Source organism: Leptodactylus fuscus, chromosome 8 (genome assembly GCF_031893055.1).
Source record: "Leptodactylus fuscus isolate aLepFus1 chromosome 8, aLepFus1.hap2, whole genome shotgun sequence".
Taxonomy (NCBI): domain Eukaryota; kingdom Metazoa; phylum Chordata; class Amphibia; order Anura; family Leptodactylidae; genus Leptodactylus; species Leptodactylus fuscus.
Window position 1 is genome coordinate 30,469,280 of NC_134272.1, and position 19,614 is coordinate 30,488,893.

The following is a 19,614-nucleotide window of genomic DNA, read 5'->3' on the forward strand; positions in this document are numbered from 1 at the left end:
CATTTAAATGGCGATTGGGTGCGTTCTTTTGCACTCCATGCCCTTCCTTCACTGTCCGCTTGTAAAGATTTCTGACTTTTCAAGCGGACAGAAAAAACCTACATGTCGGGTTTTTCTGTCCGCTTGAAAAGTCGGACATCTTTACATGTGGACAGTGAAGGAAGGGCAAGGAGTGCAAAAGAACGCACCCAATCGCCATTTAAATAAATGACAAGTGTCACGGACACAGCTAGTGTCCGCTCCTAATGTCCGTGAGAGATTTTGAACGGACACTAGGAGCGGACACTACCTGTCGGACACCGACGGTAGTGTGAACGCCCCCTAACATGTATAGCATTTTTCACAGGAATAGACTAATCTTAAAATGGCCATACACATTAGATTTTGGACTGCCATCGCTCGTCTGAGATAAATTGTGGTTGGTTGGTCGTACGACCAACTGACACAAAAACATGAACAACCACAAACCTTACAATGAGCGTTCCATAACCCCAGACACTTGGAAAATTTGTAGATGAAAGTCGTTCAATACTAATGAAATGCTGAAAACAGCAAATAACGGAGACTGTGTGGGTGTATTACATTAGGTTCACAGCAGCGTTCGGGTCTACATGGGAACCCAAAAGACAGAGAGCCTTTCCACTTATAAAGCGGTTACCTGGAAACCATAACAGGGACTTATGGTCGGGGATTATAATGGGGTCTGCCGGGTTTACCCACTTGTTTGAATCTGGAACAGGTAGAGAGAAAAGTCCTACGGAGACTCCAATGCAGATGTGAACCTAGCCTTAGAAGTACAAACACATGCCACAGGTCTGTCTGTCTAGGCCACACACATCAGATCACAGCAGACAGGCGGCAGAAAAGATCTAACACAACATACTGAGGTTCTGTCCAACTTTAGTTGATGGTTGTCGGTCTAGGACAGACCGTCCGTCATAGTTTATGTACAACCAACCAGCAGCAGATGGACTAAAATCTGCCACTTCAGCAGTCTAATATCTAATGTATATGGCCAGCTTTCAGCAATATGACCAGGAACAATCAAATGCTAAGAGACGGGGCAACACGGTGGCTCAGTGGTTAGCATTATAGCCTTGCAGCGCTGGAGTTCTTGGTTCGAATCCCACCAGGAACATGTGCAAGGAGTTTGTATGATCTTCCCGTGTTTGCGTGGATTTCCTCCCATTCTACAAAGACATACTGATAGGAAGAAAAAAATTTTTTTAAAATGTGATCCCTATATGGGGCTCACAATCTACATAAAAAAAAGCTAAGAGATGAGCATTAATAAAACACCCTCAGGTCTGCTGGGATTCCAGATTATCAGATATGTCACACCATTGGATAAGCACGCACACTTGTCTGGATAAATTTTTTTCTTGTAAACTCCTGAAGATCATTGTGAAATTTCTGGTACTGTATAAAATGCTGGTGATAGAATAAATGTTGTCCTTTGATTCTCACATTAATATTGAATAGTGGATACAAGTCAGATGATAACAGGTAACTTGTCTTCTCCTTTTTTTGGTGAATCCAGTGTTGAATGTCGAGGACACCTGGACCAGGCCGGATGACAAGGCCGTTACTGCACTGTATTCTTCATCCTGATAAAATCCAGAACGAGTTGGCTCAGACCTTATTTTGTTTGCGGACCAGGTGGTGTGAATGGAGTGGGAGGTTTAGGGAACACAAGCTTTTTTCGGAAAGTATAAGATGGCTGTGGCATTTGCTTCAAATTGGTCTTGCCATTCTTCAAGTATTCCTTCTCACTAACATCTTTGTTAACTTTAGTCAGAATGGATAAAATATCTTCTCCTCTGTAAAGCAAAATGCCAAAATTATTCACTGGTCACAATAAAACAATGATGTCAGTAGATACCATGTAGATCTGCCTGATATAGACACTAGAAAACTAAGTTTACTAAATGTACTTTAAAAATTAACAACACCCAATTAAATACAATAATGGAGGATATATTAGGCAAGCTCATCTCCTGACCTTGGTCTATAGTCTCTCACTCTGCCAAATTAGTATCCCTGCGCTATGCTGACGAGGTGCAAAAGACCGAAACAGCGCTGTCCATAGCTGGGAATCTGTTACTTTTGGAATAGAAATACTAATTTGGCAATAAACCCCGCATCATGTCAGTAGGCTTATTAACTGAGTCATGCATGATGTCAAGGGGGCTGTCCCTAGAGGGCAGCATACAGAGGCACTGTTCTCCTAATTACATCCTGGAGAATAGATTTGCATATTTTTAACAGTATGTTAGCATATTATTTCTCAACACATCTTGTACGCACAGATACATTCTTGTTTCCATAAATTGACTTACTTTGGAACCATTTTCGTCAAATTTTCACACAGAGCTTGGATGTACCATGTCCCTTTTTGGGTATCACGAAATGAGTAGTAGCCATCCACTGTTGACATTCCAACCAAAACATCTGCATCATCAGGTATGGTTATTGCAACTTTCCTCTCTTCGACAGAAGAAACTGCATCTTGTTCAATAGTGTGTGCACCCTGAGAAATTGTTCCTTGACACGCCTGTATGAAGAACAGCTTAGGTTTTCCAGCCAATGTTGTGCAGTTTTTCGGTGAGAAATATGCTATTATTTCACTTATCGGTATAATTTCACTGTCGGTCCCCAAGACTGCTCGTGATTTTCCATGGGACAAAATACAGCAAACAAAGCAGTCTCTCTCTGTATGATCCTTTTTACTGAACTCAGTTAAGCAATCCTGGATTTCTTGTGTGGACAGCTCGTTGCGAATCTCCACATCCATGCCCAGCCATGTGAATACATTAGTCAGAAACTCTGCGACATAGCAAATGTTAACAAAATAAATAAACATGACACAATATATGGCAAAGAAAATGTAACAAAATCAACCATCTTTTCTGTTCTGATGTTTCTTTTGATGGTGACTTCTCAGAACTTTCATCTACTGAAGGAAATTTAAGGGGAATTCTTCAAGGATTTTTCAGGCAATATTTTATTTTTTAAAAAAGGTCTGTTAGTGCTATTAATGGGTTAGTAAATGCACACATATACCTTTAGCAGTGTTTTGAGTGATTTCTGGGTGTCTCTGGGAGCGCCTGGTATCATCTGCATTTGTTTAAATGGTTCAGCTTCCTGCTATGTAACTTCCACGCTAGCTACCTCTCACCCCACTCCCCCCCTCCTTCCCTCCCATACTCCCTCTCCTTGTCTTTCTAGCTATCCTGCTCACAACTACTAGCCCTTTCCAACCTACATAGCTCAACCTCCGACCCCATTATATACTTACCCCTCTTCCTTCCAGTCTTCCTCCTGCGGGACACCCATCCTTCTTTTCTGACTGCTTTAGACCCAGTGCTGCTCTCTAGTTGATGATCCTCTACTGCGCAGGTCTTTGATGCTGCTCCCATGCCTGTGCAGTAGAGGTGGATTATCGGCAACACAGAGCAACACAGGGTCTATAGTGCAGGCAGACATGACAAGAGCAGGAGCCATCCCACAGGAAGAAGATAGGCAAGTAGGATGGGAGGGGGAAGGGAGGGAGGAATAGTAGTGACGTTCCGTCTGCACCATGGCTGCCGGGTGCCTGCACTTGGGTCTCACTACTGATTTGTGGCCACATACTGCTGAAGCAATGGAGAGAAAATCTATTTTATGGATACATTAAATATTTATTCCCCAATTCTCTTCTGGAATTGTTGCATCAAGTCATCCTTTTAGCATTCCTGGAAAATTAGACTACATTTTAATGCATTAAAGACTGATTTCCATAGCCAGAACAAGATTATCTCTGCACTGCTTCATTGGTTTGTAGCCACACGTTTCTGTTCCTATTACAGACCACTATATGGCACTCTTATTGTGAGGCATTTTGGGCCGGATAGACTTAGTTTAAAGTATTTTAATGCAAATATACATCTCAGGCTGGGTTCACATCAGCATCATGCCTGTATGTATTTGCCCTATATGTGCAGTGCAGTGTTCCTGGATCTTCTATAATCTGTTCACTTAGACTCTTCTCAGCCTTTTCTTGACTATTGTACAGTTACTCCTGTCAGACTTACTTGTACACAAACCAGTAATAGTTATAATGGATAGGGGAGGCAGAATACTACTTATTGTACACCCCCCACCTCAGAGACAAATATAAAATGTGCTGCAGCCATAATGGGGATATAAGCAGCAGAAAAACTGTTAGTATACCATGTATGAAGGCTTATATTGTCAGAGAAAAAACTGTTCAGTAAGACCCTGGAGATAGTTTTCCTTTTTGTTATGTATACTATATATTAATTAACAAGCATGACATTAGTAAATTATGCTATATCACAAAATTAAAAGTAGTAATAGAAACCCCTCTTATAGAAAACTATAGGATGAAATGGCAAATAAAACTGACAGCTACAAAACAGAAGGGGACCAGTTATAGATTCTCTAATACTTAGATAAAGCAATACATCCAGTCAAAATAGTCCTTACCTGCATCTTTTTCGGTCCCTACTCTTGCATCACTCTTCATGAATTCCTTATTATTTATAATCAAGCAGTAGCCTCTGTATTTGCGATTCATTGAATACATCTGTAGGACACCAAGAATGAAAGAGGATTATTTTATATTTTACAATCCTTCATAAACTGGTCATTAAGATGGCTGCTCTGTGAAATCTCTATATGAACTATGGCGCGGATTTGTAAAGACTGGCACTATTAATAGAATTAGAAAAGGTGCAATTTTTTTTTTTTTTTGCGAAATGCAGAAAACTGGCATAACAAGGCATAATAAATCTGCCCCATTGTGCTTATGTAGAAATTATATCTGTGTAAAAAATTACCCTATTTCAATATAGAATGAAAATAATTAATGTTATATGGTAGATACATTGTTTTAATAAAATGTGTAACTATATACTGTTCTCTCCAACTCTGTCTCACTTATATTTACTGTATACAAGATCCTTCTAAGGGCTTATGGTAAGAATGACTTTGCGTGTGCCAAGTACATGCTCATTGACTCTTTTTCGGGTTGTGACCTATGTAATTCAGTAATAATTGTATTTAAAGGGATTCTACCATTAAAACTTTTTTGTTTGTGGATAAGACGTCGGAATAGCCTTTAGAAAGGCTATTTGTCTCTTACCTTTAGACGTTGTCTCCGCCGCACCGTTCCTCAGAAATACTGGTTTTTACCGGTATGCAAATGAGTTCTCCCGCAGCGATGGTGGCGGGCCCCAGCGCTCAAACAGCGATGAGAGTGTCCCCACCGCTGCCAGAGAAGTGTATCTATCAATACTGTGCAAGCGGCCATTTTCCCGTGACCTGTGCACCTGCGCAGTCTGCTCTGCTTTGCTAGAAGTTACGAGCCTGCACCGGAAGAAGACATTGAAGATGATGTGGTGGACGAAGAAGGAGGCGATGTTTGGAGACACTTCTTTGGCAGCAGTGGGGACACCTTCATCGCTGTTTGAGCGCTGGGGACCACCCCCATCGCTGCAAGATAATTAATTTGCATACCGGTAAAAAACAGTATTTCTAAGGAACGGTGCGGCGGAGACCATGTCTAAAGGTAAGAGACAAATAGCCTTTCTAAAGGCTATTCCGAAGTCTTATCCACAAAAAAAAATATTTCAATGGTAGAATCCCTTTAAAATAATGACATTAACTGTATATAAATAATTATATGAATAATCTAAAAGAGTTCTCAGTTCCACAATATTAATGTTAGACTAACCTCTGGCTGTTCAGTAAGACTTAGCTCAGCCATGCTGTTTTCAGTATTTTCATCCATAAGATCTGCAAAATAAATAAATGAATGGTAAAGCTCAAACTAAGTCTAAGAATCTAAGTTAGATGTTTGTCATTGAAGTGTTTTTCCTATGACTGACATCACCAGTTCACATTTGCGGTGTCTGTCCATTCAAAGTCTATGGGATTGACAGAAACCGGAGAGTGCGGCACTTGGTTGTTTCCATTGGCTCCATGGACTTTAAATAGAACAACAGGGTAAATGCTCTGTAGTATAGTATAGGGGTGCTTGGGAATGCTCTTCTAGTGATCTGAAAGTCCCCGAAATGCAGCCACAAGTGATCTGACATTTTTAACCTATTTTGCCTAAAGTGTCAAAACTGAAAATGAAAAAACGTGATCTTATTTGCTCTTAACAAACTCAGCTTTAAAGGGGTCTTAAAGTTCTACAATTTTCTAATATACTTTCGGTATCAATTCCTCATGGTTTTCTAGATCTCTGCTCTCTTGTCATTCATTGCTTAATTCCATTTGCTAAAAATTAGTCCATGGTCGTGTGATATACGGTTCATGGTCATGTGATATACGGTTCATAGTCATGTGATATATGTTCCATGGTCATGTGATATACGGTTCATGGTCATGTGATATACGGTTCATGGTCATGTGATATATGTTCCATGGTCATGTGATATACGGTTCATGGTGATGTGTTGAACACACAGGTGCACAGCTAGTTACATGACAGGTGTCTGATTACTGTGCTGTGACTGTAACGAGCGGCACCTGTGTGTCCATCACATGACCATGGACCGTATATCACATTTTTTAAACGGTAGTCTTCAAACTATTCAAAATTGTATATAGGAACTTTATTAACCCTTTAGGTGTTCCACAGGAATTAATTCAAAATGAAGGTGAAATTTCCAAAAGTCACTTTTTTATGCACATTTTCCATTTCAAACCACATTTTTCCGTAACAATGAAGGGGTTAACAGCAAAACATACCATAATATTTATTTCTGTGATTCTGCAGTTTGTAGAAATATCCCATATGTGGCCCTACTATGCAACATGACTCAATACGTGTCCTCAGAAATCAAAGAGCACCTTTAGGGATTTCGGGCAGCAATTTCATTAGGATGGTTTTTAGATACCATGTTGCATTTACAGAGCCCTAGAAGTACCACAATAGTGGGAAACCTCCAAAAGTGACCCCATTTTGGAAACTGCAGCCCTCAAAGAATTTATCAGGGGGTGTAGTGAGGAGGACATTGGGAGCACCAAATTCCCTATTATGTCCCAGTAGCTCCTATGATTGGGGGGGGGGGTCACTTTGGGGGTCTCTTCTATTGTTTTTTCTCTTGTAAGCTGCAAAACTGGTCTGTACCCTGATATACGCTCGCACTGCTTATATATTCCCCTTCTGACACATTTGGCGATTTTGGGTTTTTTTTGTCTTCACATTATTCAAGCTATATTTTTTTTATTTTGTGTTGATGTGGCCATATGAGTGCTTTTATTTTTCTGGGATATGATGCATTTTGTAATGACACCATTTTTGGGTGCCTATAGCTTATTGGCTATTTTTTATTAACTCTTTTTTTGCTGGAGAAAAAGAAATCAATCAATTCTGGCATTGCATTTTACTTTTGAAATGTTTTTCCACATGGTGTACAGCATAAGTATCATGTGAACTGTATTCTGCGGGTCGGTACGGTTACGGCGATACCTCATTTATAGGTTTTTTTATGCATTAGTAATTTTGCCGAACAAAAACCCATTTGGGGACATAAATCAATGTTTTTTGCATCGCCATCTTCTGAGATGCGTAACATTTTTCTTTTTCGATTGACAAGTTGGTTGAGGGCTTATTTTTTGCGAGACAACCTGTGCTTTTCATTGGTACTATTTTGGTGTACATACGACTTTTTGATCACTTTTTATAGCATATTTTTTAAGGTGAGATGGCAAAAAAAACATTATTTCCGGCGTTTTTTTCCATTTTTTTCCCAACATTTACCATATAGGTGAAATAATGTTTTAGTTTTATGGTACAGGTTGTTACGGACGTGGCGATACCAAATATGCATTGTTTTTATAATTATTTAGGTGTTTTTTTTTAATAACTCATTTGCTATAGAAAAAGGGAATTTGGGGGCTTTATTAATTTATTTATTTATTTCACACACTTTATTTATTTATTTTTTACACTTTTTGCAGACGCAGAGACACACTTCCGGGCAGGACGGCACGACAGCAAGGATCCAGCAGGTAAGCAGGGGTCCTAGCAGCCCGGGGTCACTAACCAGACCCTGGGCTACATAAAATTCATCAGGGCACCCTCCGATCTCGCCGCGGGGGGTGCCCGGGGGGGGTGATGTGACCGAAAACACTCCCGATGTCGCGGACATGCGTCCGCGGCATCAGGAGGGTTAATACCGCCGATCGGAGCGGAGCTCCGACCGGCAATTCACTGGGGCAGCTCGTCCAGGCCAGGGGTGAACCTAGGGTTTGTGCCGCCTGAGGCAGACATCAGAAAGCAGCCCCCCCCCCCCCCCCGGGAGGAGGGGCGGGGCCAAGCGGAGGGGGCAGGGCGGAGCAGAGGGGGCGGTGTTAGCAGGCAGGGAGAGGACTGCTTCCCGTGCCGGGCTGCCGAGACGGTGATGCTAAGCCTGTCCTGGACTGGCTTAGGTCAGCAAAAATGCCGCCCTTCCCCGGGGCCCCTTAAGCGGTCACTTCAGGTCGCCTCATGGGTGGTGCGGCGCTGGTCCAGGCCCTCGGCTGTGTAATGCAGCCGAGTGCTGGGTGTAATGGCGCAGGCACAGCTTCTGTGCCGGCACCATTACTGGTCAGTAATAGTACTGACCTGAGCGCGAACGTACTACTTGCCAGGACGTACTATTACTGACCAGAGCGATAAGGGGTTAAATGGTTATATTTATTGGAAAACCCTTTGTTGCAGATTGCGTTAAGTTTTTTTTGAGCCAAAGCCAAGAATGGCCACAAAAGTAATGGGAAATATACAGGAAGCTCTTATACTTCTACCTTCTGCTCAATCCACTCCGGGCTTTGGCTCAAAAAACCACAGCAAAATCTGCAACTAAAAAAAAGCTACGTTTCCGGATGAGGCCTCAGCCTTAATGTAATAATAATAATTAAAAAAAAAAAAAAATTATATATAATATATATATACACACACAACACACTGGATATAATATGTCTTACATATGGGCTATATATACTTTGTCTTTACAGTGAAAAAACAGCTATGTACAAGTAATGTATACAATTTGCATAGGAAATGCATTACCTTTTTCATTGGCTGTCTCAGATATATGTTGAACAATCTCTGCATCTAAAATAAATATACTGTAAGTAAAGACACCACAAATGCAACCAACTTAATAAATTAGATGCTTACACAACGATTGTGATACATTAGAAGTATATGCCTATATATATATATATATATATATATATATATATATATATATATATATATATATAAAACAACTTATTGAGGTACAACTTATTGAGGTATGCACTATGTTGTACCCATATCATTCCAATGAGCAAACGTAAAAAATTATTTGCATTTCTATAAAAAAAAAAGATTGTTTCTACACTGCTATATTGGTGTATAGGTACCAATGTATGTGTCTGCTCCTATTAAAGGCTCTGACATAACACTGCATTTTGGAACTGACAAATCCTTTTAAACAAGACTCACCTTCAGATGGAACTTCTTGAGCCTGCATCAAAAGAAAGACATATTAAGTGTCCATCTATAACCCGAGTTACAGTTACAAAACAATTGAGACAATTGGGAGTGTAAACTAGGTCTGTACCATGAATACGAAATAAATTGAGTATCTTCAAAAAAATAAAGAAAACTTAACATTTATTAACATGAATTAAAACCCAGCCCTAGGACTGATTAGACTGAAAATGAAAAGCGTATGAGTAACAGTCAGTGGGCAATGTCCGGTATATGGACACCATATAGATATGGCCATCTCCCTATTAGACAGATCCCAGAGATCCCTATGAATGGGAACAAAGGAAAACTCTTAAGGGTTAAATGGCAAAGTAAAAAGTACCAAAAATTCAGACACCCTAAGATAATAGGGATGTCTGAAGAAAGTGCTAGGCTGTAAGTGGGGATTAACAGAAATAACATGTATTTATTTATTATGCTTACTTATAAAGCGCCATCATATTCTGCAGTCCAGTGTCATTGTTGGACAGTGAGGAATAGATAATACATACTTGAACCAATAATTGGCTACAGCTACAAAGAGTTGGATTCAGTGGAGCAGCATCTTTATAAGGGTATATAACACTCAATGGGTTAGTGAACCTGACAGGTCCTTTTTACGCAGTCATCACATTACTGGTGCTGGCAGGATTAAAATAACAGGTAAGGCCAGGTTCACACCTGCGCCCCGACCTCCGCTTTCAGGTTTCCGTCTTGTGCCGACAGAAGACAGAAACCTGGCAGACAGTGTCCGGCCGTGAGCGCCCATGAGCGTTTTGTGCTCTCCGCAGTGAAATAGTTTTTATTTTAACTGGACACAGAGTCCTGCATGTCTGACTTTGTGTCCGGTTAAAAAAAAACAAACAGTTTTGCCACAAAGCGCACAAAACGCTCACAGGTGCTCACAGCCGGACACTTTCCAAACCTATTCAAATGAATGGGTATGAAAACTGCCTGCAGGTTTCCGTCTCCTGTCCAGCTTCTCAGGCAGGAAACAGAAACCTGCAAAATGGAGACCCCGGGTGCTGGTGTGAACCCACCCTAACACCTCTATTATACAGTATAGTCAAGGAAGGATAACATACGATCTGCCTCTGCAAAATGCAAAGTATGTACACTATAATCTTTTACATAAATCACTGAATGATCTCTAGATACCAAATCCACGTGGCTGCTGTAACTAATTAGAGTAGTAGCTCAGTCAAGATGGCTATTCCCATGATCACGTAGAACACCGGTCACGTAGAACAGAATATCAGATCTGCTGGCAGTATGTTAAAGACTAGGCGGGGCTGATCACTCTGATATATAGTTTTGTGGGAAATGGTTCAGTATAACTTGCATTTTATTCATTTATCCCTGTTCCATGTGGAGTTCAACTCTAATGAAAATCAGCCTTGGACTCCATTTTGGTTGTGTACATGGCTGGTATTAATATGGTTGAATTACATTTCCCTATTATACATTCAGAGGTTCAGAGAGAGGAGACTTTGTGGTGTATGATGAGCCAGGGACATAACTGAGGGGAAATGATGGCAACCAGGGTATTTAGATACAAAGCAACAGCAATGTATTGAACCCCTGCCCCATTTAAAGGATATTCTAGCCTGAAAGCCAGCTCTGGCTATGCATAATATGCCTGATGTATACTTGACGTTATTCATTGGAGGCTAAGAACTAGAGATGGGTGAACTATTATAGTGTAGGGACCCATCGAAAAGAGGTCACCTTGTCACTTGCAGGTAGGCTTATACAATTGGATGAAAAGTATAACCAAGAACTTAATTTTCATATACAGTAGGTAGTAGTAGTAACGCTCTTGGTGCCAGCAGAGCTGTTGCAACTTCTTATGTTTGCAGCCATGGTCCTGTGCACCTACATGTATAGTTCATACTGATAGGGTGCTGACCATTTCTGTGTGTTAGTTTAGACAGCTGTGATGCCGGAACTGTCAGACACTTTGGGGTGCATTTGGGGCAAGGGGAGTTGCCAAGATGCCCTGGATGCATCATACAGCTAAATTCCTATTAAGGTAAGTTTATGTTGTCAGAATAACAGCAATTTTGGAGGTGGCCAACTTCTTATAAAATGCATTCTGCTGATATATACTGTGAATTATATACAATACAATGAATGATCTTCTAAGAACCTATATGATATATGGTCTACCTCTATGGAAAGCGGAGTCTTATCATCATACTCATCTTCACACTGCAGCCTTGCTTCTTGTATTTCTTTGTCTAAAGGAAAAAAAAACATGTGAATAACTTCCACTGCAGGAATGACGCTGACAGCAAAGATAAGGAAAGACAGCGTATCAGCAATCAGGCCATGCCTGCAGATTTGTGGTATAACTCATGACTGATGTAAATTACAAGAAGTCTGGTGGAATGAGGCATCCTTGCCCTGGGTCACCTAGATTCCCGCCCCGCTCTGAGGGGACAGCCACAGACCATGCGGGCATCGACCGGGGGCATTAGCGCATGGTGTCTGCTGTATGAAACAGGAGACAACAGGCGGCTATGGCAGCCGCCATAGTTAAACACCCGGCATCTGCCGTACTAGTAAGGGGGATGTTGGGAAGGGGTTAAGAATAATGTTCCAGTGTGCACAGTATAATGTCTCACAGTGGCCCCCATACAGTACAATGTCATAAAGTGGGCACTCCACACAGTATAATCTCTCACAGTAGGCCCTCCATACAGTATAATGTTCCATAGTGAAACCCCCATATGCACTATAATGCCCTGCACACAGTATAATTTTGTATAGTAGGTCCTCTATACAGTATTATGTCTCATGGTAGGTCCTCCACATAGTATTAGGTCTCACAGTGGCCTCCATACAGAATAATCTCTCACAGTGGCCTCCATACAGTATAAATGTCAAATAGTAGGTCCTCCACACAGTATTGTGTCTCACAGTGGTCTCCATACAGTATAATGTCCTATAGTAGGTCCTCCACACACTATAATGCCCTATAGTGACCCCTCCCCACACTATAATGCCCTATAGTAGCCCCTCCACACAGTATAATGTCTCACAGTGGTCTCCACACAGTATAATGTCTCACATTTTACATATTTATTTAGTGTCCCATAGTGACCCTTCCCCCAGATTTTTGGGGTTTGCCACCCAAGAACCATTATTATACTCTGGAGTATCTTCAAACCCCAGAGAATAACGAGCAGAGGTGATTAAACATAATAAACAGTCTTACTCACCTGCACTGGGCTCCGGGACCGATCTTCCAGAGACGCCATGAATAACATCAGAGACCGCTGAGGCCCGTGATTCGATCTTAGTGGTCATTTTTCCGCCATGACACAATTTTATGGCAGCATGACCCACTGTTCAGACTGCAGATCCAGCAATAGTGCCAGATGGATTTTCGGCGCATTTGCTTTATAATACACACTGACTTTTCTCCTCCACTTTGGAAGGAAAAAAAAGTGCGTCTTATAAAGTGAAAAATAAGGTATGCTTCAGTATCCTTTATCAATAAAAAGAACACAGGTTATACACTGTCTTTAAACTATCTTCAAAGAGATACCAATGCCCACCTCTTATCCTTGAGTAATCCTTTATTTTCCTAAGAAGATCAGGTGACACTTTGGCCACTGCTTTTTCCAGCACGTCCAATTTGTCTTCAGATAACTGATCATTTTTTTCAAGGTAATATAAAACTTCAAGGAACGTCTGCAAAGATACAGTAAGTGTTTAGATAAAATTGTGGAATAAAAAGTAAAACCATTATGCAGAACCATTAACCTTGAAAAGTCAAACAATTAAAGGGATCCTATCATTCAATCACACTTTTTTCTCATTAACACCGAATAGCCTTAAGAAAGGCTATTCTCCTCCTACCTTTCGTTGTCTTCTCCGCGCCGCCATTCACTTGATATTCCGTTTTTTGTCGGTATGTAAATGAGTTCTCTCACAGCATTGGGGGCGGGCCGCAGCGCTCAAACAGCACTGGGGGCGTCCCCAATGCTGCCAGAGAACTCTCCAGCGCTGCCTCCATCTTCTTCTGGAACGAGGTCTTCACTGCGTCTTCTTCCGGCAGTGTCTTCTAACTTCTAGGCCTCGGGCAAGCCGACTGCGCATGGAGGCTCACTGTACTTCACACATTGATCTGGCATAATAAAGGTCATTGGACCGAAACGTCCCTGCTTAACATTGGACCAATTTTCATGTATATCTATATACTGTTCTTTCCATGACGCATCAACCTACACTCACCGGCCACTTTATTAGGTACACCATGCTAGTAACGGGTTGGACCCCCTTTTGCCTTCAGAACTGCCTCAATTCTTCGTGGCATAGATTCAACAAGGTGCTGGAAGCATTCCTCAGAGATTTTGGTCCATATTGACATGATGGCATCACACAGTTGCCGCAGATTTGTCGGCTGCACATCCATGATGCGAATCTCCCGTTCCACCACATCCCAAAGATGCTCTATTGGATTGAGATCTGGTGACTGTGGAGGCCATTGGAGTACAGTGAACTCATTGTCATGTTCAAGAAACCAGTCTGAGATGATTCCAGCTTTATGACATGGCGCATTATCCTGCTGAAAGTAGCCATCAGATGTTGGGTACATTGTGGTCATAAAGGGATGGACATGGTCAGCAACAATACTCAGGTAGGCTTTGGCGTTGCAACGATGCTCAATTGGTACCAAGGGGCCCAAAGAGTGCCAAGAAAATATTCCCCACACCATGACACCACCACCACCTGCCTGAACCGTTGATACAAGGCAGGATGGATCCATGCTTTCATGTTGTTGACGCCAAATTCTGACCCTACCATCCGAATGTCGCAGCAGAAATCGAGACTCATCAGACCAGGCAACGTTTTTCCAATCTTCAATTGTCCAATTTCGATGAGCTTGTGCAAATTATAGCCTCAGTTTCCTGTTCTTAGCTGAAAGGAGTGGCACCCGGTGTGGTCTTCTGCTGCTGTAGCCCATCTGCCTCAAAGTTGGACATACTGTGCGGCGTTCAGAGATGCTCTTCTGGCTACCTTGGTTGTAACGGGTGGCTATTTGAGTCACTGTTGCCTTTCTATCAGCTCGAACCAGTCTGGCCATTCTCCTCTGACCTTTGGCATCAACAACGCATTTCCGCCCACAGAACTGCCGCTCACTGGATGTTTTTTCTTTTTCGGACCATTCTCTGTAAACCCTAGAGATGGTTGTGCGTGAAAATCCCAGTAGATCAGCAGTTTCTGAAATACTCAGACCGACCCTTCTGGCACCAATAACCATGCCACGTTCAAAGGCACTCAAATCACCTTTCTTCCCCATACTGATGCTCGGTTTGAACTGCAGGAGATTGTCTTGACCATGTCTACATGCCTAAATGCACTGAGTTGCCGCCATGTGATTGGCTGATTAGAAATTAAGTGTTAACGAGCAGTTGGACAGGTGTACCTAATAAAGTGGCCGGTGAGTGTATGTTACCTTCACAATAAATGTATTTGTTTATTCATCACTGAATCAAGAGTGTGCAGCAGATAATTTCTTTTTTGGATACTGACAGGGTCGGAGGACCCATTTTTTGCTTGCACCTCAATCCGAAATATGAGTGTGCGGTTCCACTGCTTTCTTAGGGTGCATTCACACGATGTATTTTGGCTTGTAATCTGGCACGTCTACGCCGCTGGAGCTTTTGCGGGCCGTATACGCTCCCATTGATTTCAATGGCCGCAAAATAGCGCCGCGTATACGATCCCGGCTCCCAAAAGCTCCTGTGGCGTAGACGTGCCAGATTACGAGCCAAAATACATTGCGTGAATGCACTTTATTTGGAGCTGAATTTTCCACGCTGAAAAAAAGCGCCTCCCATTGGTTTCAATGGGTTCTGCTATCTGGAACGCTGGAAAAAATTTTTAGCAGCACCAATTGAAGTCAATGGGAGGCTTTTTTTCAGCGTGGAAAATTCAGCGCCAAATAAAGTGCCATTTTCCTCCATGTGAACGGACCCTAACTTGTATAGCCTTTTTTTTTTTTTTTTTGTAAAAATTAAAGGTAGATATTTTTCAGTCACAAGAAAAAAAAAACCTGGCAAAATAAGACTGTTAAACATAACAAATGATATTTAAGAGGTAACTAAACAAATTCTTGTAAAATTACCACCTTGTTCTCCTCGTACTTCTTTGGAATATTTAATATGAATAATATAGTTTTCAGGTCTTCGGAGGAAATGTTCTCATAAAGTTCAAACAGCATACGCCTGTAGTAGTAAAGCCAAGGAGACAGGATATTATTAGCGACATTTACTATGTGGTACATCTATAACAAGACAATAACATAATATAATAGTATCACCACATGGACGATATGGAAATTACCGTCAATATTTGTAGAATTCCTGAGCGGTAACGTTACACAGAGTACACACTAAGGATTGTCACTTGGCTATCCCCCAAAATATGTATCTATATTTCCACCATACTGCAGCATTGCAAATAGGAGTATGGAAATGCTGTCTGACAACTCCTGTGAGAGCAGCTTTTGTCACAATCATGGTGATCAGCGAACTTGCTCAGATATATAACCAAAAGCAATACAACTATAACCAAGAGCACATTTAAAGGGGCTCTATCAGCAAAATCATGAGCCCCACATACGCGTGAATAGGCTTTAAAAAGGCTATTCAGGCACTGCTAATCTTATTTTAACCCCCTCACCCATTTTAAAATAATACCCTAAAAACGAATATGCAAAATATACTTACCGTGCACGGTGGGCGGTCATGCACTGTCCGACGTCGTCTTGCTGTCCTGGTTCTTCCCCGTCTTGATCGTCTGTTCTTCCGGCGTGCTACTGTGCACGCTCGGGGCCATTTTTGTAGTAGTTCTAAGTTCCCCTTAAAACTACTTGAGCGTACTGCGCAAAACTCTTCATTCCGGAAGAACACATGATCAAGGCGTGGAAGAGCCAGGACAGGAGGGCGTCACTGAAAGAAGAGGAAGGCGTGACAGCAAGATGACATCGGACAGTGCATGACTGCCCACCGTGCACGGTCAGTATCATATGCATATTCCTTTTTAGGGTATTATTTTAAAATATTATTAATATTATCGGTGCCTGAATGGCCTTTTTAAAGGTTATTTATGCCTATGTGGGGCTCATACAGCATAATTTTGCTGATAGAGCCCCTTTAATGACTTACATTTACTTGTGATTTTTAATTTTTTTTTAGAGGGAAAAAAAAGTTTGAAAGATTCATGTGAAGGTCATGTTTAGCTCACAAGGAAAACTGCCTATCTAGTGCCACCTAACTATCCTACAAGTAGGACTGGTGAGTATTTTGTCTACAAATAAAATCTCTTGCTATGAGGGAGCACTCACACGACTGAGTGTCAGCTGTGAAACTGGGTCTGTGTGTTGGCAGGATTTACTGACCTGAACCTTTTGCAGAAGAGATACTCCCAGCAGTATACTTATTTATGATGTTAGGAGTTCCTGCCTCCCAACGCCATAATGTCCACTAGTGACTATGGTACTGGAATATATGTCGCTAGGAGGCAGGCCGATAAATAAAGCCAACACACAGACCGAATGTCACAGCTTAAACTTGGTCGTGTGAATGTGTCCTAACTTTGTGCACGAATGGCATACAGTGGAAGACAAAATATAACTAGAGAACAGCCTCAGGGTAAGTAAAGAGGAGATTTAGGAATCTGAACTGTGTGCTCAGCCTTCTGGCAGCCCCTGGAATAAGGGACCTCTGTTCTTGTAGATCCCAGTGGAGAGCCCCCCCCCACAGATCCTCAACTTATCTACTAGTCATTGGATAGGGAATACATTTTACTTGTGGGCATGTGTGGACAATGTGTTAAGATATTAAAAACCTTACCTATACAAAGACACAGTCCTCTTCCTTTTCAAAGTGTTTTGCATAGTCCATTTGTCGGTGCCCAGGTGTTTTAGCAAACTGTGCTGACCTATAATATACAGTAGCTCGGCTAGAAGTTCATACTGGTCCTCATCGAGTAGACTGTTCTTTTGGAGTTCTTTGAAGAGATCTAGATTTGATCTTATTGCTAAGAGTTTCTTGCTTGAAACCAAATCCAAGCAAAGGAATTTTAGAGACTCCAGATCTTCTTGGGTAAGTTCAGACTCAATACTAATAAGCCTGGTGTTAAAATCCATTGCTGAGAATGTAGAGGGCACTGCACGTGCCTATCCTTCCTAAATGAAAAAAGAAGAAAGATATTTATGCTATACAATCATTCAGCTTTAGCAGTATACTCTCTCTCTATATATACTGTGTACTGTATGTGTGTGTGTATAATGCTCTCTTTGTAAAATCCTTAATAGGCATCTTGATCATGACCCTTTTTAGTGGTATCTTTCTGATAATAGGCACATCTTAGGCTTTCAGTTACGGCTACCCAGTTCTTGGATCGGAACCTGAGGCGGCTTCCGCCTCAGGTTCCGATCCAAAAAACCCCATGTGAAGTTACCCTTAGGGCTTATAGACATGTACTGAAGCCCATTACTGACCACTGAGGCCAATGAGCAGCCTCAGGAAGAGATCCCACAATGTCACAGGTAGGGATGTCACATGCTCTTCACTGAGGCCACCGATTGGGCTCAGCAGTCACTTGCGGCGGGACTTACGCCAAAAGAGAACAACGGACTGGACTGCGCTGGGAGGTAATAGCGCAAGGTATGATATTTTAGAAGCAGAACCTTACCTCTGTAGTCACAATCCAATGAAGTATATTGGCTATAAGACAAGACTCATGTCTGTAGGACTGTAGATTTTGAGATATCACTGGTTAAAGCAGAGTTGCATATACTTGCACTTTCACTTTAACCCTGTGCAAGAGAACACAAGTAGCTGACAGTACAGGGAGAGAAGGATTTTTTTTTTTTTATTCATTCTCATGCCCCCATGTCCATGATATCACATCCCCATTATCATTCAGAAAGCCTACTTGCTGTTTAACCCCTTATATGCAGGCGAAAAAAAGTGACAAGTAGAAAAGCTGATATTTTTTTACAGGCTTTGCTGTGGTTTTGTTGAGCTAAAGCCAGGAGTAGATTCAGCAAAAGGTTAAAATGTACCGTAACTCCCATTTTTTATTTTCGATATTGTGTTGGGGGTGTTTGGTGACCATTTTTGTAATATAGTTTATTGCCCTAAGTCTAAATTTGTTTTTCATATATAATAGTCTGTAACATTCTCCTTAGCGTCCCTCTAACTGAGCTGTTACTAGGTCTGTACATAGTTGGGTTGTGAATAAGCAGAGCTGAAGCATTTACCAAAGTGGGGATGGTCCCTTCAAATGGCCGTATCTCTGGTTTTATACCACCTAGAAAAATGGTTTTGCTATCACAAGAAAGCTAAGATTCTCTCTAAGTACTAGCTGTAGAAGAATTAGAGACATCACTAGTGAACAACACAGTCGTGAATTTGAAATTAATATGCAGCCATATAAAATGGTTCTTATTATACAAGAACTATTTTTCTAGGTGATATAAAACCGGAGACACAGCCATTTGAATTGACCATCCCCCCTTCAGCTCTAAGTACTACATTGAGTACATGTGTATGGACAGAGTATCCTGGCAATGCTTGGTTATACACAGTCCAGTCATATTAATGTGACCACGGCCTACTTTTGACGTCAATGTTAAATAACCAATCGCAGAAGGCACGTGTCATCAGCCATCTGGGTGCACTCATCATTGTGGAAGGCTCGATGGATCAACACAAGTATGCATCTATCCTTGCGGACCATGTTCACCCCTACATGTGAAATGTTTTTCCTCAGGATGATGGCATCTACCAGCAGGACATTGCGACGTGCCATAAAGCTTGCAGTGTACGTGCGTGGTTGGAGGAGCACCAGGATGAGTTTACCGTATTACCTTGGCCAGCAAATTCCCCAACTTGAACCCAATTGTGAATCTGTGGGACCACCTCGATTGGGTTGCTCGCGCCATGTATGATCAACCGCGTAGCCTAGAACAACTGGCCACGGCACTGGAGTCGGCATGGCTTAACATCCCAGTGAACGTCATCACAACATCTCTTCCTGCAGGTCTCGCAGCGGTCCGCTTTGTCAAAAGGGGGTTTATT

The 19,614-nt window shown here is 41.7% G+C and overlaps 1 protein-coding gene across 2 annotated transcripts in view; it reads right to left on the reverse strand.

Annotated features, from left to right (window-relative positions):
* CASP10 (caspase 10) overlaps window positions 1-19,614 on the reverse strand; it is a 62,274-nt gene that overhangs the window by 32,083 nt on the left and 10,577 nt on the right. Inside the window, exons 2-11 of one of the 2 annotated variants that reach the window (XM_075284334.1) lie at window positions 17,380-17,714; window positions 15,654-15,750; window positions 13,075-13,210; window positions 11,681-11,751; window positions 9,485-9,506; window positions 9,065-9,109; window positions 5,738-5,799; window positions 4,489-4,588; window positions 2,340-2,826; window positions 160-1,820 (exon numbers count right to left, since the gene is read on the reverse strand). In XM_075284334.1, coding sequence (XP_075140435.1) covers window positions 1,640-1,820; window positions 2,340-2,826; window positions 4,489-4,588; window positions 5,738-5,799; window positions 9,065-9,109; window positions 9,485-9,506; window positions 11,681-11,751; window positions 13,075-13,210; window positions 15,654-15,750; window positions 17,380-17,675 — 1,497 coding nt within the window. In that variant the 5' untranslated portion in view covers window positions 17,676-17,714 and the 3' untranslated portion in view covers window positions 160-1,639. Of the gene's footprint in view, window positions 1-159; window positions 1,821-2,339; window positions 2,827-4,488; window positions 4,589-5,737; window positions 5,800-9,064; window positions 9,110-9,484; window positions 9,507-11,680; window positions 11,752-13,074; window positions 13,211-15,653; window positions 15,751-17,379; window positions 17,715-19,614 lie in introns of those variants that run through there. The other variant, XM_075284335.1, reaches the window with a different exon arrangement.